Genomic DNA, 23,250 nt, shown 5'->3' with positions numbered 1-23,250 from the left:
GGTTTCACCATGTTGACCAGGATGGTCTCGATCTCTTGACCTCGTGATCCACCCGCCTCGGCCTCCCAAAATGCTGGGATTACAGGCTTGAGCCACCGCGCCCGGCCTCAGTTCCATTCTTCAAATGATCAAAATTATTTCTCTTCCCAGTTAGCCCAACTGCAAACTCCATTGAACCCCTGTTAGGCAGATCCAGATTTCAAACATATAGTCAGCCAGCAGAAGCCTCGATACGCTGGACCGATTTCACTTTTCTTAAAAAAAAAAAAAAAAAAGAAAAGAAAAAGAAAATTGTTCAGCATTCATGAAGCACTAGTCATTTTGCTAAGCTTGTTATGTGCAAGAACGCTTCTGATCTTCAGAACACCCCTTCAGAGTTCACAGATGATCATTCCATATTTAGAAGGAGAAACTAAGTACTTAAAAAGGTTACATAATGTGCTGAGGGTCACTGAGCAAGGATTTGAACACAGCACAGTGTGATTGTTGTGTCCACACCCTAACCATTTACTCTCTACCACCGTTGTACAAAACGTTGTACAGAATAAACTCATAGATTAAAATGACCCCTGCACAAGCAACTTCTCTTACGTTTAGGCTGTTGTCATTCCTTTTATGGTAGATACTCATTCCATACCCACTGGGAAAGTTTTTTAGAGAGTAAATCTTTTTTGATATTTCAACACAAATTTTAATTTGTCAACCAAATTTTAGTGGGCCTTTAGCTTGAATGCCTCAATCTCCTTTTCTTTGCTTTTCATAGAATTTATAGTTTAAGAGGAAATGCTGGAATATACTTGCTAATACTAAATGTTTGTATCCTCATCTTTTAATAATGAAAGGATGCCGTGAAAATTGATGGGGATGGTGAGCGCATGGGATGATGGCATAAGAAGTAATAAAGAATGTGAAAGCTTTTGGAAGGCTCAGTTAGTATTATGAATGCAAGACGGCCACTGTACACAGGGTATGGTTTCAATAGGTGTGAATGTTTAGCCGTTTTGCCGAAAAAAAAGAAAAACTGAATTTGGCGGGTTTCTTTCTGTAATTGTTAAAACAGTTTGTTAGAGCTATAATAGATTTAAAGTCTAAAACTCTTTCAAGAATATGATACTATATGTTAGTTTGCACTAACCAAACAAAACCAGAAAGTTAGAACTAGGGTGGTGGAATTGAGGTTCCTGGGTAACTCTCAGAATGGATGATGAGTTCTAAACAATGTGCTCATGGAAAAATATGAAAACGTTTCCAATGGCAGTTACCTCCAGGGTTTATGGAAGTGGCTGTGTTTACAAATTTTAGGTATGTGTTTGCAATGTAGTATTACTATCTTTGCTGACCAGTAAAAGATTAGCTTGGTAGACCTCTGGCTAGAAATATGGAGAAGATGATCCCTTTGAATGCCGGGGATTCAGATTTTCCTTGCACCACACTTAGTCTTTATAACTGCTACATCAACAATGTTTACCCCCAAAGTAAGTCACAATCAATATTCAACAGACTTCAGTAAATACCACCTCTCACCCTTTAATTTGTATTGTTCAGCATGGCAGATTACTTCTTGTTTTTAAGAAAAATACAATTGATTTCTTAATTCCTTCTGCCCCATGATAACTTTAAAACATCTCTTAAAGAGTCTGAGTATTTAACATAAAAAAACTTAGGATACTTACATTAAAAAAAAAAAGAAAAAGGAATAGCAGAAAAATACCATTCGTAACATTTCAATTGTTCTAAGCCACTTTGGAAAACTAAATTCCTTTAGCATTATGTGTTCAGAGAATCTTTTAGTTTGGCTGTTCAATAACTTACTAAAGAACAGAGGAGGAATAACATCAAGTGGCTCCTAATATGGTATCATTTTCATTTCCTGTTTGTTGAAAGATAAATGCTAACACTGTAAGGCTTTTTTTCTTTCTTTCTTAATTTATTCCTCCCTGAACCACAAGGGAATAAAAAGAAAAAATCAAATGTGATATGGCTTGAGACTGAGTCATCCAGTAGGGATCAGCTGGAAGCTCTTTCCCTTCTCCCTTTTGTACTCTTTCCCTTTCCTCTGCCTTTCTGCAACCCCCAGCCGCATTCCCCCTTCTTCCTTAGAAAATAACTGTATTTAAATACATAAGGTGTATATTTTTAAATTTGGGAATAGTGTTAGACTTGAAAAAAATCGTTGCGCTTTAAAGGATTTAAGGTTCATTATGTGGCAGAACTAATGAGTCCCTCCTTAACTCTAAGGCATTACTTTGGACAAATGATCTACAAAAGTATTGAAATTCAGCTGTATTCTCTCCCTCTCCCCTTCTCCATTCCTAAATGCCACAGCTGTTCTCTTAACTATCCCTTTATCTTTAGGGGATATATTTCCCACTTCTTTTACAGAAGTAATCATTATGTGTCCCCTATGCCCAACTGTCTTGAACTATCGAAAATATCGAGTTAAAGCAGTCCAAGCGAAGCATAAAGGATGCAGCTTCCAATAAGTAGTATTTGAGTGCCTACTATGTATATCCAATTAGAACCTTGTGTGACTTCAGAAGATCGTTTTTTATAGAATCAGGAGACTTAAATTATTAAGATGAGACTAGCACATAGCAGGTACTCAAATCTTGAGTAAATGAATGAACCACCTTATTCTCCGCTCGTTTGAAAATGGGAACCTGTCATCCCTTGTAGCCTGCTCCTGGCCTACTAATATCACTTGGCCAGCACTGTCTTAATCTATGCCTACCTGTTCAGAAAGATGAAGCTAATTTTGCATAAATGTATCCATCTGTCTAGGAGTTTTTCCATAACCACAACAGATGAATTTATGGGTTTTAGCTACCTTGAGCTCATTTTCTTTTGGATTTTCTCATGAATCAGGTTGGTTAATAGGTATGATTCACATTTGTCTTTTAGCTGTCTGTGTTCCATGGGACTGCGTGGTGCCAGCAGGTCTAGAACTCCCCAGTGAATGTCTAGTGTATCTTGTGTTGAGAAATCTCACACCAACACTTCCAGTTACTTAGAGTTTGGCAGTGGTCATGTAGATTTCGAAAACAATTAAGCAATGAAAATGATTTTATCATGTGCTGTGGTGCCATAGTGTAATTTGTAATATGTATCATTTATGGTATTAAAAGAGTCATGCATCTTTATTCAGAGAAATAACAAAGCATTTTCTTCCTGCTAGCTTGCAAAAGACAAAGAGCGCCTGCAAGCCATGATGACCCACCTGCATGTGAAGTCTACAGAACCCAAAGCCGCCCCTCAGCCCGTAAGTAATGACCCCCACTAAGGTGAAAAAACAAAACTTTCAGTATTCCTTTTCTGCTTCCCCACCCCAAACAGAGGAAGGAGGACCAGCCTGCTTTGGTAGAACTTTGAGTTTTGAAGGCCTTAGATTCATGCGACTGTTTCTGGTTACCCTTTATGACGAAGGTAGTATGCTAGGCACTTGGGAATACAGGATGATTCAGACATGGTCCTTGCTCATAAGACTTAAGCATTCAGCTCTTCTTCAAGGGCAGAATGACTGCTGCTAAAGCAAGGTACTGAAATACATTACGAGAGCTCCCTGGAAAAAGGAAGTCTTTCTGAATGGTAGGAACGCAGAGAAGACAGCCAAACCATGACAGCAAAGGAAAGAGGCTCCGGTAAGCTGAGAGACAGTGATGTGTGAGAAAAAGAGCAGGGACTAGTCCAGTCTAACTGTAACAGAGGAAAGACATAAGAAACTTACTGTTGGAATAGTCAGAGGCTAAATTATGGAGAGGCTGTGATGGTTACTAAGGAGTTTGAAATGAAAATTATTCCTTCACAGTTAGGAGCCCAAACATAACATACTGAAATTACATTTAATTTATAAGAATCTCCTCTTTCTTGCCTTGTTCCTTTTACTGGACCCTGAAGGGTGTCATCCCAGCACAGGCTGTTAATGTCGAAGCAGAAGGATGGTGTCTGAACCTAAAATTTTGTCTTGGACCTCCTTCCTTTTTAATAAGTGTATCTCTTTAACGGTTGTATTTCTCTTACATTTCTAAAATTCTTCTAGTAGCTTTAACTGATTATTCAAAATGGAGACAGTGCTTTGCTCCTTGATTTTAAGATTTGTAAAATTTAAAGGTACACTGCCTTTATTTGATTTTGCTTGGAGTCACTGTGTGAAAATTAATTGAGCGTTGACAATCTATAGTTAGTACCAGCAATTTTAATCAATATGCAATGATGCAGCATAATGGCAAAGTATTGGTTTATCTGTTTTGACTGATTTTTTTCTATAAATAAAGCAAACATACACCCATATATGTATGATTTATGGTGATAGAAATAAAACGGAGTCAGACTATTAACCCAGCAAATATGGTAGCCTGCCAAGATGCAGTTGGCAGGCAAAATTAATGTCTGAAACAGAACACATTACTGAGATATAGGACATAAAATCATTAAACACTTCGCGCATCCATTTTTACTAGGAAGGAGTCCTTAGTTGCCATGTATTTTACAGTAAATGGCTGTAGGACTGGTTGTGTAGGCTACCAAAAAGAAAGGAAAAAAGGAACCAGGTCATTCAGCGTTGTGGCATCATTAGTCAACTGTGCTGTTTCTAACAACCCTTCCTGCTAAAGGAGGATATTGGGAAGATCATGAACCCAGCTAAGCAAATTGGTGAGCTTCTGAGATGACTTGGCTGAAGTCATCTCGAAGAGGCATAGCCGATTGCACGAAACACTGACTGCCCTGGAACTTTCTGAAAGTGTTTAGATAGCTTTAGTGAAACAGTTTTCCCAGATTGCATGGTTTGAGAGTTTTCACCCAGCAACAAGGAAGAGAATGAGATTATCTCCGTCTTCTTCCATGGATCAAAAACAGTGATAGGATAATGGTTGGACCCAGCTCTATAGGCGTAGATCTTGGCCTCCTTGGGAGGAGGAAGGATACAATTAAAGAGAAGGAACTGCAAACCCCGTAGGGCACTCGGCGAGTGGCCAGGCTGAGTGTTGGTAGAGAGCACCATGTATGCAAGCCCCGTGGGCCACAAAAGGACCATTGGGATTCTCCACAGGGACCAGAGTAAGCAGGCGGTAAACAGGGAGAAGCCAGCCATGGGGGAAATGAGCAGGGATGGAAGGTTTGTCTTGATGAGTATTAAAAAAAAAATGTTTTGCATTCTAGAAAATTATAACTTTGAAGGGGACCTCCTACTAAATTTATTTTTAACTGCTCTATTGAAAATTCTCTGCCACTAGTCAACATTATCTCTTAGTAGCTCAGCACAGTATTTCTTTATTAAAAGAAATAGGCACGAATATTTTTGACTGAAAAATTAATAGCTTTTGAATTCATACACAGCAGGTTTTCTTTTGCAAAGAAGTCCAATATCGCTGCACAGCACTTCTATAACCATTTATTTAGAGTCCAAGTCAAACCTTTGACAGCTAGAGCAGCGCTACAAGCCAACATAAAGAACTCCAAGATGTAAACCAACAATAGGCCGTCTGTGTGAGGTTTGCCATTGTCAAATACATAGATTGTTTGGATTAGTTTATGTAAATGTACTGTTGTATTACCCTTTGAGGAAAAAAAGATCACATTTGTGTATGAAAAGTGGTTCCCTTCACAGGCAGCATTATAAATTCCTTATCCTTTAACTTACATGTAAGAAGTAAAAATTGGTGCCTGACAAGCAGATATTGTGTGACACTCTGTTGTCAGAGTGAACCTGACTTCTTTTCATTTATTGGAAAATAGAAAATTTTATTACAGATACCATCTTATAAATCAGGAATTATTAAAATATGTATAGGTGAGGCATTGGGAAATTAATTATAAAAAGTAGATGTGTAATGTTTTGCATAAATTTTCACTTCTTTGCCAAAAAGAGAAAAGAAAAAAAAAGAAGGGCATACACATACAGCAAACTCTTGATGCTTTCAACTTTAAGGGCCCAGAGCTATCTGGTGACTGATTCTCACATGCAAAGTCCCTGCAGTCTGTAATTAATTTATTCTGCCTTAAATAATAGAATGCATGGCGTTTGTTTGAATGAGTATCCTTCTAGAATCTTTGATTTGAAACAAGGATCAAATCTAACCCTAGATAGGGACTTTCATGTTACAACCTTGCCAGTAAGTTCATGAAGCTTTTTCTTTTTTCCATTTCTGTGTAAAAGAAACCTCATGTTTATTTTAAAATTCTTAGTCACTAAGTGATAGAATGCTTTGCTGTAAATGTTGCTTTTCACCAAATGCCATTTGGGTGTTAAGTGTCATTTGCTGTATCCAGTCATTCAACCAGTCCTCAGCTCATTGCATCAAAGAAACTGCTAAAACGTTCTTAGATTGTTTCTACATCCGCTCATAGACACATTTTCTGGATCCTATTGTGGGATTCATCAGATCTGGATAGTTACAGGATACACTCATCTCGGGAAGGTGCCCAAGTTTTTAGACATGGATCTGAGGCAGAAAGCTTATGGGTGAACTGGGACAGGAGCTCACAGGCTTCCCATCCCTCAGACTCCTTCGACAGCCTTTCTTTCTGCTTGCTGTCACATTTCTGTAAACCTAAGTAAAATCTTCCTTTCAGAACAGAACCAAAGACTCAAAGTGCAGGTTGGTTATGGAAAGGGAATTCCTGCATTTACAATCAGACTATTCCAACAACCAGTAATTCTTAAGCATGTGACATACAGAGCAAAAAGTAGTCCGTCACATGAGCGAGGCCCATCCCTACCATGGAGGTGTTCGGAGTCTGGGAAAACAAACTGGGAATTAACTACGTACACACTCACACATTGTCACTTTTCATGAATTGCACTACCTGTAAGTAAAACAGGTGACCCAGAATGGTAAAGTCAGGGGAGACTTCTGGGAGAAATGACATCTAGGCTGAAACCTAAAAGATGAATAGGAAGAAATGCTACGAGGTCAGCTTCGTGGACCTTAGGTTAAGAGTGGGTTGCACGAATCGGTCTCTGAGTGGCGAGGAACAGTGTAGAGGAAGGAAAGGAATCGCCAACATCAGTTAAGACAAGCTTTTCAAACTTTTAGTTTCATTAAGTCTGGAACCTGCATGGAGGTATATAGTATGTGTAAGTTTCAAGAGCATCCCTAAGTTCTAGCTATCAGGTACATAGAGCAGAAAAGCAGTTCTTGTATTTAGAATAGCCACATTTCTTGTTATTTTAAGTTTTAAAAGATTCTATTCTTTCCCATGGAAAGAGAAGCAAAAAACAAGACAATAGTAAACTGCCCTAATGAAAATAATTGATATTCTTTTGTTCCAAACTCAGTAAACATTCTCAAATACCCAAGTGTATTTCTTGGAGGTTAATTTCTCCATGCTTACTCTATGGAGAATTTGCCAAGATATTTCATTTGGGGGAGGGAGTGGAAAACTAAGAGGACAAAACAAAAACATGGCTGTGGTATGATGACTCTATTAAATTGCCACGGATTTCTTAAAAAGACTTCACTATCTGTCATTATGTCAGGAAAACACTGTAAATCGTATTTTATAATACCGAGTACATGAGAGGTACGCTTTGCTTCAGGGTATTCCTACACATCAGAGAACAACTCCTGCTCCTGGAGAAACCACATTCTTTTAGATTTGGTGGGCACGTAATTATAGTGTAGGTGGTATATCCTTCTTGCCGAAAATCTTATAAAACACTTACAGGAACTTGGATATTTGGAATGAAACACAGTATTAGATTTTCATTTTTACACATTTTCTTTTCCTCCAACCATAGCAATTAGGACTATTTTGAAAGCGTTTTTAACTCCTATAAAAACAAAGTGCCCACCGAAGAAAAGGGTCTTTTAACTCTTCAAGGATCATTTGCGCTGCCTGGGTCCTTGCTTTAGAGTTGGAGAAATAATATTAAACAGTCATAAAAAGGGATTCTCAGGCACAAGACACAAAAGCTGATTTATATACTGTTTTCTCATTAAGTGCCCCCTCACCACCCGAACTAGAGTTTTGTTTTTTTTTTTCTTCCATTTAGTATCCCTGCCAGTGCCACTACCTTCTAAGTCACGGCCCTCCACGAGCACCGTCTCTAAAACATGGCCAGGCTCAGATGGTAGAGGAGAGCAAAGGCTTGTTGTAACAAAGGCCTCCAGCTGCCACCCACTGTCCTGCCCTCTGTGCGGCCTTGTACCATCCCTCCAGTCTCAGCAAGGCCGTGTCTGAACTCAGTGATTCATGCCTAGAAACGCCACCGCCATGCAGTTAAAGCAGGACTTCAGCTGGCTCAGGCCAGTAAAACCAAGAACAGAAAAACAAGTTCTGTGAGCCTGAAAGTCCCTACTATGCAGTTGTGTCCCTTGGTGTTTGGGTTTCAGGTCTGTCTTTTGTTCTCAGAATCTGTTTTCATGTGAGGCAAGAGCACAAACAAAAATAAAAATGAGTTCTTATGGGAATACTTACAAGTCTGTTTCTGTCAGGGGTTTACATCAGCAGTTTATTTATTTTTTTAATGCGAGTGACTCATCATCTTTAAACAGGAGGGGAGATCTGACGGTTAAAAACTTTTTTTTTTTTTAAAGGACTAAGCAGAATAGTGGGTAGCTGACAAAGTTTGAATAGTTTCAATGGCTAAAAGAAAAACTGATGCCTGAGAGTACAAATAAATTTAAAATATAAAACCCTACAGCAATTTTAAGTGACATAAGAATTTAACTTTTGGCCAGAGTTTCAAAGAGATTATCTTTGCTGAAATCATCACATGATGGAAACTTGCCATGTAGAAAATATCAGAGTTCTGACTTTTCTAAACATAGCAACTTCTTTTTAAATAGAAAATGAACACAATAAGAAAAATAGGCTTTCCATCAGGAAGAGAAACCCTCCCAGCATTCCCTTCCTGCTCCATGCCCTAGAAAAAATTATCTTTTAAAACCTTAACTACAATCAGAAACACAAAGCATAGATGCTTTCATTTCTAATTGATGATTATATTAAGATTTAATGGTTTACAATTAAGATGAATATTTCAAGATTACAGCAAAAACCCACACCGTTCCCCATTTGCTCATCTAAGTCTGTAATTAATTTTTTTTTGGGGGGGGCGGCACTCTTTTTCAAAGAGGCCTTAATTAAAAGAGCAGGTTTGGTTTGAACACAGAGCCTGTTTTGAATCTTTCTTCTCCATTCTTTCTCTTTCTCAACCTTCCCTTTCGAAAGTGGTTTCTCTCCAGGACAAGCACGTGATCATCAAACAAGTTTAAAAGTTAAGACACTTCTCTGTCAGTTGACAAGGTTGACATTTCATTAACTTGTTGGTTCGGCCTTCAAACGATTTTGTGTGGCAAAGCATCCCGTGTTTGGAGTGTACAGCTTTTTCTTCTTCCTTCCCTCGTAGGCTACAGTCATGTTTAATTTGGAATCTGGGCTCCTTTGGCAAATTAGCAATTAGAACAATTTTGTGGGAATATGTATATGTGTCATTAGTTTTCCTGCAAATTAATAGCAAGGGCAGAGGTCAGGCAGAAATTTTCCACTTGACTGCAGCTCCTCTATTGAGACTTGGCACTTGGTTTTGGAATGGCCACAGCTGCTCTCAGCCACCCTCTTCCTCTAGGAACTGTCTTTTAATTAGTTTACCTCATAGCCATCATTACAAATATTACTGCCTCCCCTCCTCGAAATAAAATTACTGTTTCTACAAAATATTCCAGTGACATCTTGCACCACTGCACATTGATGGTGGGGTCACTCAAATGCAGCATTTAATCATTAGATCACCTCCATCCGAGTCTCCTAATTAGAGTCCTTACAATACATTTTTATCTGGTAATTAGCTGAGATTGGCTGCTTCCTCTGTGGCTTATTAGAGACAGCCCAGCAGTGGGTGTGAATCACGGTGTCATTTGTCAAGCCTGGTAAGCCCCCTCTCTGCTCTCTTCGGGCTCAGTGTTTATTTCCACTTGCTATGTTCAAAAGCCTCCAGAAAAGTCTACCTGTCTCTCTTCCTTTGTGGATTATGCTAACTTGGAGGGATTTTATTTTTCGCTGTTGCCTTTTTTTGGTAGAGTCCTAGTGGTGAGATCTTGGTAAAAGCTACAAGAGTCACATCCTGTCTGCTTTGATGACATTTTATTGTGGGATTTGTCTATTCTTCTTTGCTGTGAGCCCCAAAAAGATGAGCTTGCACTTGCTGAATGAGTTTTGATTTCTGACATTGAAACTGGAACTCAGTAAACTTGGTGATCTTCCTCCCAAAACTGTAAGGGAACGTGCATGAAGGACATTATAATTTGTATTGCATCTTAAAAGAAAGCCACAGTGTTTAGGGAAATGTTCTTAAACTGAAAAGAGAAGCCAAGAAGCAGAGTTGGTCCTCAGAATTGCATTGTGGTTACTGTCTATCTTTGCCTTTGACATATGTGTTTGATGGTAAGCACTTTAAGGGCAGCAGTTAGGTGTTTTATTCCTCTTTGTCATTATAGGACTAACGGCCCTATATTTGCTCAGTTACATGTGTTGAATGTCATACATAAGCAGCGATAAAATGCTCTGCACAGAATCTTCTCCAAAAATGAGTATACAGAAAAATGAAGCTGGTTAGTGTTCATTTTTCCCATTAACTGTGCATAAAATGATTATACAAAGGATCTAGAATCAAACAAGTGTGTGGTTTGACTTTGGGTCTGGGTTGGGAATATGGGCCAATTATTTAATCTCGCCAAGCCTCAGTTTGCTTATCTGTAAAATATGAGTAATAACATCTCAGATATTAGTGGTGGTAGGAGAATTAAAGGAGACCACACAGTGGCAGGTGCATTCAAACATGATTTTTTCAAATGTTACCCGTGACTTTCCAAAGTGCTCTGAGATTCTTAGGCTTAGCAACGTCTGAATTATAAAAGCTGTATATTTATGAGCATTAACCTTTCATGCACTAATTTCCTTGACCCTTTGCTTGGGCTGATGCTTATACGTACTGTTCCTGGACTTGGTCAATGATTTAGGCCCGAGGTGAAGAAGAGGTCGGCCCCAACTCTTCCCCCCTTGGCTTCTCAGCTCTGCCCCATCCTGCGGCTGCTACTCTGAACTGTTCACACTTAGTTTGCAAATGCGTGTCAGAAAGTCAGATTTCTAGCACTATAGAGAAAAAGCAGCTCCCAGCATCTGCTCAGCTTGCTGGGGCATTTGTAAGGGCAGTGCCATCTCCATAACTTGCTCTTCGTGGGGATTGTCGATTGCTCACCGAGTTAACATCCTACGCTGAAAGTAAAAAGGAAAGCACAACTCAGCGTTCACAGATTCCATTTCCAGCGCCATGTTTACATTTTTCCATTAGCATTTCTTCATGATATTTGATCTTTCTTTTCTCCAGATTCATTGCTTTTTTTATGAAACTCACCCAAACATATTAGGATTCTCATGGCCTTTTTTTTTTTTTTTAACTGGAGTATGAGTAAAGGTCGAGTCTTCCCAACATTGGAACTCTCTTTTAATAAGTTCTTTGATTATGATCTCAGAGGAATCTCATTTAACCTTCCACAAATACTGCCTTGTACTTAAGACTGACTGTAGCAATGGTGAATTAGACTTCATGAAATAGACTTACTGTGGTGAGTGATTTGAAATCTGGTTTTAGAAAATGTTACCAAGTAAGCCTGCTTTGCCAAAGAAGTTTCTTGGATTTTAGGGTGGGTCTTTGTATCTGAGATAGCATATAAACAGTAATACGCTGAAAACAACCAAATTCTTCAGCATTGCCAGACATAAAATAATATTTCTGTTCTAACACGTTTTGGAAAAGGGTTATCCCTTTTAGTATTTGTTAGAACAGTACTTCAGGGTGAAGATAAGAGAGATAAATTGAAACAGTTATCTGTTTACATCTATTATTTTTATAAATAGCTATATTTAGATATATATCTATTTTTTATATAAATAAATATTTATTTATACCTATTATTTTCTTTCTTTCCTTCTTTCCTTTCTTTTTTGAGGTGGAGTCTCACTCTATCTCTCAGGCTAGAGTACAGTGGTGTGAAGTCAGCTCACTGCAACCTCTGCCTCGGCTCAAGCTGTTCTCCCACCTCAGCCTCCCAGGTAGCTGGGCCTACAGGCGTGAGCCATGACATGTGGCTAATTTGTGTGTGTGTGTTTTGGGTTTTTTAAAATAGAGACAGGGTTTCACCATGTTGTCCAGGCTGGTTTCAAACTCCTGGGCTCAAGAGATCATCCTGCCTCAGCCTCCCAAGGTGCTGGGATTACGAGTGTGAGCCACCATTCCTGACCTATTTTCTTCTATCCTACTTCAAATAAGTAATATTTATTTACTAACTTGAAGCAGATTATTTCCCATTTTATAGAAGATTCAAAACTTGAAGGAAAAAATTTCAGCAAAAACCTCACAGTTCCAGATCTCCGTATTCTGTAAAAGAATGTCACATTAAAAAAAATTAACAGATACCAAGCCTTTGATAGATTTAATAAAGATTACCCATAAAGCTTTTAAGAATTATTTTCTGCTAACTGATGGAAACAAATGACGGCTTGTGGGATCAGGGCCGTTGTGTTTAATATGAGTGATAGGCCACACAATTTGCAGTAGTTCTTGTCATCCAGGAAGCCGCATGATGGCCTTCAGTAGTCTCTCCTGGGCTGTCCACTATGGTAGCTACTAGCCACATGGGGCTCTTTCCTTTTAAATTTATTAAAGTTTAATTTTAATAAAAAGTAAAAAGAGCTCTTGGGTTGTACTAGCTTATTGCAGAAAGTTCTGTTGGACGCTTCAGATGTACACTAGCGTATTCCAACTTGTATTGCCTTAAATATTCAGCTTTACTGGTATTGCTAAGGACTCCTCTCTGGAGCTCTTTGAGGTTGACAAGGCCCGATGGGCGATTAAAGTAGTTGAGACATCACAATCAAAGAAATGTCTTGACTCAGGCTTTCTCAGTCTCACTCAGGTAGGTAGCCCCTTTTTGAGCCTGTAAACACCCACATAGCAGCCTTTTGAAAAGAGACTGCTGCCAGAGATATCTTACGCTACATCCTAAGTGAATTGGGTTTACGCAGGACTCAACTTGTGTTTCGGTTCATGGTAGATGTATCTGCTTAGAGAAAGAGCGCTGTCCATGCATTCTCTGTATTATTCCTGCTGGATGCGTGGTAACCGGGTTGCTCTGTTTTCCTGAAGGTCTTCTAAGACGTGTTTTTTCCCTCACAGCTGAATCTGGTATCAAGTGTCACTCTCTCCAAGTCCGCATCAGAGGCTTCTCCACAGAGCTTACCTCATACTCCAACGACCCCAACGGCCCCGCTGACTCCCGTCACCCAAGGCCCCTCTGTCATCACCACCACCAGCATGCACACGGTGGGACCCATCCGCAGGCGGTACTCAGACAAATATAATGTGCCCATTTCTTCAGGTAGATACTCCATGTTTTGCCTCACGTAGAGTTGTAATCTGCAATTCTTGTAGACTAGCCCGTTTTTAAAAAGTGATAATTAATAGGACAATGATTCTTATTCAGCAGATATTGCGCAGAACCAAGAATTTTATAAGAACGCAGAAGTTAGACCACCATTTACATATGCATCTTTAATTAGGCAGGTAAGTAAATAACACAGTATATGAAATTGTATCAAAAGGTGTATGTGTACATGGATATATATTGATGAAGTAGATTTCAAACCGTTTAGTATGCAAGCATGCTGAAACCTTTTCTATAAGGTTTTTTAAAACTGCAATATATAACATAATTGCTTTTGATTAAGTATTACAATACGATGTGATTATTAGGAAATTCATTTCACACAACAGTGAAAATGAGCCTGTTTAAAGATGGCAAGTCAATTATCACAAGCTACAGTAATCTCTGATCCCTAGAATTAATCTGAGCTCTAAATAATTACTGAGCTTTAATCAGCTAGTGAAATGTTTTGCATTTCTCTTTGATTCTGCTTTATGAATGACTAATAAATTAATATTTCTGTACGGAAACAGAAATAAAAACTCAAAACAATTAGATAACTCCATTTTGAATTTTGCTATTGAACTGTTAAATACAACCATTAATCTTAGATCATTTTGTGAAACCTTTCTCAGGATTTAGCTCTGAAGCCCAGTGATTGTATATTTTGGAGAAACTGTATAAGGACGACTCTGCTGATTTGGTCATAAATTATCTCTGTTACATTGTGCTTCACAGGCCATTCTCGAATCTCCAGAAAAGCAGCTAACACTAAATGAAATCTATAACTGGTTCACACGAATGTTTGCTTACTTCCGACGCAACGCGGCCACGTGGAAGGTAAACTTTCTCAGGCCTGTTTAGTCTTGGGTCTTGACATTCATAGAACAGTTTATTGTTGATAAAATGCAATTGTGCTGTAAGGAAGCTACACTTGTATTGTTTTGATACGCTTAAAGTGTCCCATCTGTAGGTGTATTTTATTGGGAAAGCAGTGCCATCGTGGCTGAAATGCCTGGATGGAAGACTCCCATTACACGGGCATGAGCGGTGTGGAGGGGCCAGCCAGTAAAATGATCTCTCTCTGGTTGGAATATGTAGAGAAAGGCAGATGACACGTTGCCCAAAAGTTGAGGTTGCCATATTACTTCCACAAACCTCATGAGGTTAGATCTTCAGCCACAGCCAATATTTGCAGAGATGTATCTCCAGAGATAGAACCTGGAGAAATGACCAAACTTGACAACAGCCTTCAATGGTTGGATGAAAAGCTCATTCACCCAATTAGTAGAGAAAGCTGTGCAATCTAAGTACTAGCTATTAATGGAGACCACAATGTATTACCAAGGGTTTGTTTTTTTAAGTCAAGAGATTGTTGGCCAGGCACAGTGGCTCATGCCTATAATCCCAGCACTTTGGGAGGTTGAGGCAAGAGGATCACTTGAGCCCCAGAGTTCGAGACCAGCCTGGGCAACATAGTGAGACCCTGTCTCTCTTAAAAAAATACATTAGCCAGATATGGTGGCATGCACCTGTGGTCACAGATACTCCAGAGGCAGAGATGGGAGGATTGCTTGAGGCAAGGAGGTTGAGGCTGCAGTGAGCCCTGTTCATGCCACTACACTCCAGCCTGGGCAACAGAGCAACAAGACCCTTTTTCAAAAAACAGCAAAAACAAAGATTGTCCCTCATAGATATACTAAGGAAGAAAAGTAGATTGTAGAAGTTCATTATAACACTATTTGCTATAAAAACATGTCAATAGTTCTTTATTGGATAACCCCAGCAGTGCTTGGGGTTATATGGCTTACCTCATTCCCAGTTCAGCAGCTGGTTCAAAGATTTCACTGGTATTTATTCCCTTCTATTAGATTGAGCCCTCAGGCATTCTTGGGCTTTCCCATTTTCAGATATTCTTGCTTATAGAAGGCGACAGGTACACTCTGTCATTTGTATTTTTGCTTTTTTTTTTATTTTATTTTTTTAACTACCTGGAATTCTTTTAATCCCTGAAATCCAAAACATTTAGAGACGTGTAATACAAACATTTGAGGACATTTTTCTGTGACATTGATCTAAATATGATAGGGATGTGTTATAGGATGCAAGGAAAACTTCCTTCACTTGAAATAAATGCCTTCCTTGCTAATTCCTTAATTTTATACTGGAGAAAAACCAAAGCAAAAAACAGAAAAATTTATTTCCTCTGTTAAGTTCCTGATAAATTAGCATTTTAAAAGAAAATGAATATAACCATAGAATTAATTCATCAACTTTACAGAGCTGTGAATATCTATTATGGCCCAAATTATCCTTTCATTTCCATTAAGACAGTTGGGCACTGAAGGGAACCTATGTTCAAAATCTTCCCCTCTTTGCCTCAGCCTGCCTTAGGAGATAAAATATAAAAGGATCTTTAGCCATGAATGCTTTTAAAAATTTAGGAAGTTGAAGTAAGAGGCAGACATTTTCTTCAGATTGCCTTTTATAAATGGAAATGATGAAATTTAAAAATAATTACCAGTTGTGAATATAATATTTAAGCTTAGATCTTCAGATTGAACTTTTTCATTTTGCAAACTGCAGGAAAAAGTGTCATTAATATAAACAACCTTAGATGAAGTACTTAATGACTCATAAATACGTATAATTTTCTCTATGTGTCCTTATTTTCACCATGATCTTAGACAAAAGATGAAATGCTCAGTTAAAGTTACGACTGAAAAGAGCTTACACATCTTTTTTTGAAAACTCTTAACTTCTAGTTGCTTTCTGCTTAGATGTGCAGTTTTGGGAAACAGAACTGAAGCTTTGGCTTTGTGTCTTGACTCACACGGTTATATTGCTCAACCTGATCTACAGAAATTATTTTATCAGAAGTAGCTTTAAGCCCTTTCAGTTTTATACATTTTGATACTTATTTTAAAACATCAGACAGTGATTAGGATTAGAAGCAATGTTGACTTCTTTCCAAGTTATGTCTCCTAGACGTATAATGCCCAGATTTGTAAAGGAAATTGCCTTTGTCTGTTTATTTGTACCACCTCAGTTTTGTTCCAGTAAATAACAGTAGACCTCCTGTTGTGTGCCTTTGGGTAATGTATTTTTTAAAATGCAGCTGGGCACAGTGGCTCCTGCCTGTAATCCCAGCACTTTGGGAGGCTGGAGGATCAGCTGAGCCCAGGAGTTCAAGACCAGCCTGGGCAATATAGCAAGATGCCATCTCTACAAAAAATTTTAAAAATTAGCTGGGGGTGATGACACATGTCTCTAGTCCCAGCTACTCAGGAGGCTAAGGCAGGAGGATCTCTTAAGTCCAGGAATACAAGGCTTCAGTGAGTCATAATTGAACCACTGCATTCCACTTGGGCAGTAGAGCAAGGCCCAGTCTCTTTAAAAAAAAAAAATTGCTTAAAGACTAGACTGCATTTTATATGCAAAGAAAATTGTCCTATCAAGTATATGACATGCCAAATGTTTTCAGTTTAGAGATTTTTATTTTTCAGCAAACTCATCCAATTTTTTTTTTTTGAATCATGAGTGTCCTTTTGATAGTCACCTGGGTATCTTGAACCTACCTCTTGTTATACTGATATTACTTAGAAACTCTTTGGGAATTGATTGTGTGAATTCTCCTTTCAAGCAATTCATCACACCATGCGTTAAAACTTGTCTCATTATCTTCTAAATATTCCATATCAGAAAAGAAAAATTATTAGGTAGCGTTAATCCTCACAGTCACCAATTTTAATTGTCCCAACACTGAAGCACCTCTCGGAGTAGCAAGATTCACCACCATTAAGGGTAATTCAGGAAGAAAATACTCCAGGTGGCAGAATGGGGAGGGGTGCAAAATGCTTGTGCTGGAATTGAGTGAGGACTTCACATGGTATGTGAGTTGTGATGTTTATGCCAACTTCTCAAGCCCCAATTGAGTGATCTACTCATTCTGAATAAGATAACAATTTTAAATGACGTGGATCTCTTTAGAATATCTTCATGTCCAGCACTGAGTCCAGATCCCTAAGTTTAACCAGGCAGGACTAAAGAAATGATCCCTTGCTTGTTACTATACCTAGTAAGGGTGTTAGGGATTCTTCCAAACCCAAAGGAAAGATGAGATCTTAAAAGCTCTTCACCCTTGAGTTGAGATCCTCCTTTTTCATAAATTATTGATGTTAAGGGTCTCAGCTTAGGAATGGCCAGAAAGGACTAATAACCATACAAGATGCGTCTATAGAAACCATCAACTGTAGGAATAGAGTCATTTTGCCATTGAGAGTTCCACTCATGTGTTCCTTTGACATTTACTCAATTAAAATACTTGCCCATACGTAGAGCCAACTCTTAGACATAGCTGATCTCTTGTGGGGTCAGTTTACCTCTGGGTCCTTCAGCTACACAAGGTGATACTCTCGGTGGTAAAATCTACCTTAGAATTTTTTGTAAGATCTATGGAAGTTTTAAAAGCCAGAAACTATCAAGAACAAAACTGTATGTAGCAATATTAACCGAGTGTTCCTCTTTCACGGTTTGAACAAAATACCCCCTTTTTAGGGGAGGTAGGTGGGCTTAAAAGGGGCAGTTTGATGCTTTGCATGTTTTGTTTAAAAGTAACATTTTCAGATTTGTACACTGGAACCTATTTGGGGCTTGTATGCATATTAAAAACTTTCTCCTGGTTCATTATTACCAGAGACTAGATGAAAATGCCAACATGCAATTAATTTATAATTTGGGTTTATTTTTGCTTTTGGAAAAGACATCCTTAACCATGAGAAGGTCCTCCATGGGGGTGGTAGCTGCAGCTCTTGGGGATGGTGTTACAAATGTGGACTGTTAGGCTGAATTTACTGCTGTTTTTGGAGTCTTTTCTTATAGAAAATGTAAATGTTCTCTCTTTTATACTTGCTGCAGAATGCAGTGCGTCATAATCTTAGTCTTCACAAGTGTTTTGTGCGAGTAGAAAACGTTAAAGGGGCAGTATGGACAGTGGATGAAGTAGAATTCCAAAAACGAAGGCCACAAAAGATCAGTGGGTACGTCCACCATGTTTGAACTTCTTAGCCCAGCTTGGATTGTGCTAACAAGTATAACGTAGAGGCTTTGGCTGCTAGATGGTGTCAGACCAAAGAACTGGTTTCACGTTGTCTCAGTTAAGGGAAGCAAAAAAGCATTTCATCCCTCCTGTTTTGTATACCCACCAGTCCCCCTGCCCTGCTTGCTGGTCTTTGTTGCATCACATGCTAGTAGCTTTTAGGTGGCAATGCATATTAACCCTCACAAACCATTTGCTTATGCTTATTGCATTTTATTTTCTTTTTCCTGTTCCCTGTATTGGATGTCTGTTCTGCCCCCAACCCCGCCTCCTTTTGTTGCCACTCCATCTCCTTTGCTGCTGCTCCTATCCCAGGGTGCCATTCGCACCAACCTCTCACTGCATAAGTGCTTTATCAGAGTAGAGGATGAGTTTGGGTCCTTTTGGACAGTTGATGATGAAGAGTTTAAACGTGGCCGCCATATTCAACGAGGCCGTCCTCGCAAATACTGCCCCGATGAAAACTTTGACGAGCTTGTCGCACAGTAAGAGCCTTTACTTGCTTTTGTTTTTTTTTTCTGCTGTTGCTTTGGCTTTGCATGGTTGACTCATCCCATGTAGTTTTGCATTTCACCAATAGCAGTGCCACAGCTTTCTGCAACGAAACTAAATTGTGTGATTTGTACATGTATTGCTCTCGTTTCTCTTTGGAACACCAGTGCCTTGAATAATGCTTTTTTGACGTCTTTAATGCAAAATATTGGTTGTATTTTGATTCAGCAGCTTACGGGGACGGGACTCTAGAACTAAATTCTTGTGCTTAACCCATAATCCCCCCAAGTGAAAAGGGAATTTTTGCTTAGAGTTAAAATGTGTGTGCACTACTGGGGTAGATAGATGATTTCTTACTTGTTCACTCACAGGAATGATGTAAATGTAATGAGGTGAATGATTAAAATGTTCCAAGTATAGGAAGGAAATAGGTAATATCGAGTATACTTCCTTTAAAGGCCTCTGATAAATGTAGGTAATTGCTTACTGGAAGGCACTCTTTACCCTCAGTATGCCCAATATATTTTTTTATTATTTTTATCCTTATGAGGCTAGAGATTTTCTGAAAACAGTATGTTGGCTTCATTTGGTCCAGGAATGGAGACAGCAGCAAATATTCTCAGACCCTCCCCGATTTGGCTAAGACATCCCCTTATTTAGAACGCCCCTCCCCTGGCATGCCCTACTCTCCATATCCTGTTAGCAATAAACGCGCCTTGTAGATGTTCCCTAAAAGCCTTCCTGCCGTCACTGTAGAGTTCAAATCTTGAAGATGCTTACGAGCCAAGATTCTCTCTGCTCACGCCCAGCAGCCCCTGCTGTGAGCTAGCTCACTGCCTTCCCCAGCACAACCTCCTAGCCTGCTTGCCGCCTTCCTGTTGGAGTCTGGAGTCATGGTAACTCCTAAAAACCTGCAGAGAGGGCTCTGGAGGGAGGACCCGAGCCTATTATTACCTAAGCCAGAATGTGTACACCTAGTTTCCTTCAGTATCGAAGTCTAACCCCAGAGGGTGCACACAAACCAGCCCTGCAGAGCAGTGACAGGGAGAAAGCCTGACTTTCCTTAGGTTTTGTTAGTGGGGGAAATTGCCGATTTGGAAGGACACCAGCAAGCTTAAAACTTAGCTAGGAGCTCTGGAGTCAACTGTGCTTAACTTGGAGTTTTTATCTTTTTCTTATACAGTAACCCTTCCCTTATTAAAAACATGCAGAGCAGCCACGCCTACTGCACACCTCTCAATGCAGCTTTACAGGTAAGATTAATGGCCGTCCCGAATATGCAGCAGAGGCACAGGTCTCCCCCATTCATTTCAAAATATATTAGCCTCGCTCTAATTAGATATTAAATTTTAATTCCGTTAAACTTTTTTCTTAAGTGCACAAAGCATCGTACTCCCTGGAGGCAAACACATCGGGCTGCTTCAGCATTAGCGGGATGCTTAGCATTTTGAATATTGTGGCAAAAAAATTAAAAGTTCACTTATTAATATTTATCAGCAGTATCATAATTTCCATCCTCTTATTTCAGAATTTCACTTGAGGCAAAAATACCACAAGTGTAATTACTCTAGCACAGCTATTAATGTGCTGGATGATAGGCCACTGCGTCACATGACCTTCTATTGTTCACAGGTTTAAAGAGAAAGCAGGGCTTTGTATTTCTTCTTTTAAAGTCGACTTGAGCATCTTCGCTTCTGTCTGGTGTGGGGAGGATCTGGGTCTGGTTCACTTTATAAAGTAAACTGTGTCTGTTTAAACAATAGAGGTGTTTAAGAAAACTCTTCAGTTTTCCTGCCGATTGCTCAAGATTACATAATAATTATACGGCGTGTTTAGGAGTGTTTATTTCCTACTGACAAACCAAGAACTTGTTACGTTACCAATGGTACCAGGAGTGAAGATGTGGGTTTTGAGCAGGCGAGAGATTACCACCCAAAAAAGGAGCTACCCGAGGCAGCCCAGCTTCTAGCAAACTTTTTCCCTGTTGCACATCTCCGTTCTTAAATGAAGGCTACTCCTGTATCATTTCATTCAAGTACCTGGGTATAGTACTCAAGTTCCCCTCGAGAGTTCATCAGTAAGCAGTATGAACTTTTGGCCTGTGGTCCTGTTTGTTTTTGCCCCTACCCAGACTGTTCAAGAAGACAGGCCAAGAGAATCTCGATAACTTTTAAATAACACATTTTAGAGATAAATGTGACATTTGTCATCTAATACCATTGCAGTCCTCTGCAGTATACATTCTCAGTGGGGGCTGTATCACCCCCAGATTGGCTCTGAGATACTACAGTGTCTTGTGTCCTTCCAAAGGACCGTAATACGTGAGCAGATGCTCACATTTCTTGGGGTAACAACACAAACAGAGACTCAAAAGTCTAAAAAGGGACAATGAAAAAACTGTTGAGACCGTCAGCATGATGAGGAAGGAAGAGATGCTGACAGGAGCCTGGGTCTTGCTCTGCATTAAACAGATATTTATTGAGCACGACTCTGTACCCTACAGGCCCAATAGTCTTTAGAGGCAGATTCACTGGCCTTAGCGTTTCAGTAATTTTATTTATTTATTTTTAGCCTGAACTGGATTTAATAGGAGAAACTACTTTCTGCGTTTCTTTTAATTACTTGTAGTTTACGCAAGTTACTTTAGAAGAGTAAATGAAAGCATGCTTCGATGCTGCCACTGTAAATACCATTCATTAGTAACTTACTTTCCCTGGAGTCTTGTGAAGTGTGAATTTAAAGGCTGCTCTATCTGGAATAGTATTAAGATTACAAGCACATTTTATATTCATGAAGCGGAAAGGCAAAAAAAAAAAAAAAAAAAAAAAAAAAGAGTGATCCTCCGTCCTCTGAATTCTCTTAACTATGTGACTAATTTCAATTAGTATGCTTTGTCATTACAGAACTGTTCAGGTTTCGTCTCTGAACATTTGTTTTTGGCATCTTCTTCAGTAGCCCAAAACTGTCCTGCCATTTTCCAAGAACACTTTCCGTCCATAATGAGGCAAGGGGAATAAATTGATATAAATTCATGATTTGAGAAGTGGATTGTTTCCCTCTCTTCTACGAGTTTGGATCCCTGATCAGTAGACAGACACATAAGACAACTTTCTACTGTGAAAATTAAATAAAGATTCTGCCAGCAGGCCTTCCTTTCCATTACCGCCTATTTCCATTTTTCAAGACGAGTAAAAATAATAGTGGAACAATATCTTCAAAAAAAATTACTAGAGCAACATAATGCATGATATACAATATATAAAATAGGACAGCAGAATCCACTACAGAAATAAAACATGGGACTTGGGACAGATTGCATTATGCTCTGAAAAGTGAAGTAACTAAGGGTAACCGTAAAGCTTCGTATTTATAGACTGCCTTTCTCCTGAGGATCTCAGAGTGGTTAATGTTCCAGGAGCCAGGGTGCTTATGGACTTCTGCACAATTACTTAGGCAACTTCAGTTTTTGGCAGAGGTGCCAGCTTGATATGAAACCACATACTGTGCAAGGACCATTTACATAATTAAGTCCATTTTTGTAACATACCTGCTTTTAAGTGGACATCAACTACCAAAGAAGAAAAAAAAGGAACCACTTTGTTAGGCATAAGCAGTGACAATTTCTCTCACCTTGGGTGGGTTGTTCTGATCACTTGCTTAACAAAGAGTGTGTTCAAAATGCTGTCTTGCAGATCAGGCACTGGGATCTCTCTGCAGTCCATTTCATCATTTTTTCAAAGAACAAGGCTGGTTTTCATCACTTACATCTTTCTTGTCTGAGAACCAAGGGATCAATACAAGCGCTTGCGTTTGGATGCCTTTCACTACTGTGGCTGTTGGGTCTCAGCCCATGTTCTATGATCCAGTCCCAATCAGCAATGGCCTTGACCTAGAATACATTGAGAGCCAAAGAGAATAAACAGTCATCCCAAGAAGGTTCCCTTCTCTAGAGTGTGACCAACTCATCCCAATAAGCACATTCATAACAGCATTTCAATTTTGTCTTCAGAATTTCTGATCAGGGAAGTTGCTAAAATAAATAATTAAGCTAGCAGAAGCCGCACTGTTGCCACGTTCTGACCATAGAATAGTGAAATTGTCTTGTGAGAGCTTATCTTACAGTATTTCTAGTGGAGAGACACTTGGCAGAATTTCTCTGACTGAGAGAGGTGCGACCCCTGTTGTCTCAGATAAAAGCAGTTAAGATGCTTGTCCAACTGCAGTTTGCAAAAAAAA

The 23,250-nt window shown here is 39.2% G+C and overlaps 1 protein-coding gene across 14 annotated transcripts in view; it reads left to right on the top strand.

The window, feature by feature from the left end:
- FOXP1 (forkhead box P1) overlaps positions 1 to 23,250 on the top strand; it is a 349,307-nt gene that overhangs the window by 317,949 nt on the left and 8,108 nt on the right. For 10 of the 14 annotated variants that reach the window (XM_017542803.2, XM_037743579.1, XM_037743576.1 and 7 more), the window contains 6 exons: positions 3,176 to 3,259; positions 13,178 to 13,379; positions 13,485 to 13,564; positions 14,163 to 14,264; positions 18,342 to 18,463; positions 20,198 to 20,267. In XM_017542803.2, coding sequence (XP_017398292.1) covers positions 3,176 to 3,259; positions 13,178 to 13,379; positions 13,485 to 13,564; positions 14,163 to 14,264; positions 18,342 to 18,463; positions 20,198 to 20,267 — 660 coding nt within the window. Of the gene's footprint in view, positions 1 to 3,175; positions 3,260 to 13,177; positions 13,380 to 13,484; positions 13,565 to 14,162; positions 14,265 to 18,341; positions 18,464 to 18,837; positions 19,008 to 20,197; positions 20,268 to 23,250 lie in introns of all 14 variants that reach the window. The other 4 variants (XM_017542805.2, XM_017542808.2, XM_037743577.1 and 1 more) reach the window with 2 other exon arrangements.

Source organism: Cebus imitator, unplaced genomic scaffold (genome assembly GCF_001604975.1).
Source record: "Cebus imitator isolate Cc_AM_T3 unplaced genomic scaffold, Cebus_imitator-1.0 Scaffold147, whole genome shotgun sequence".
Lineage (NCBI taxonomy): Eukaryota > Metazoa > Chordata > Mammalia > Primates > Cebidae > Cebus > Cebus imitator.
Note: the sequence above shows the minus strand (reverse complement) of the source record. Positions and strands in the feature narration are given on the sequence as shown.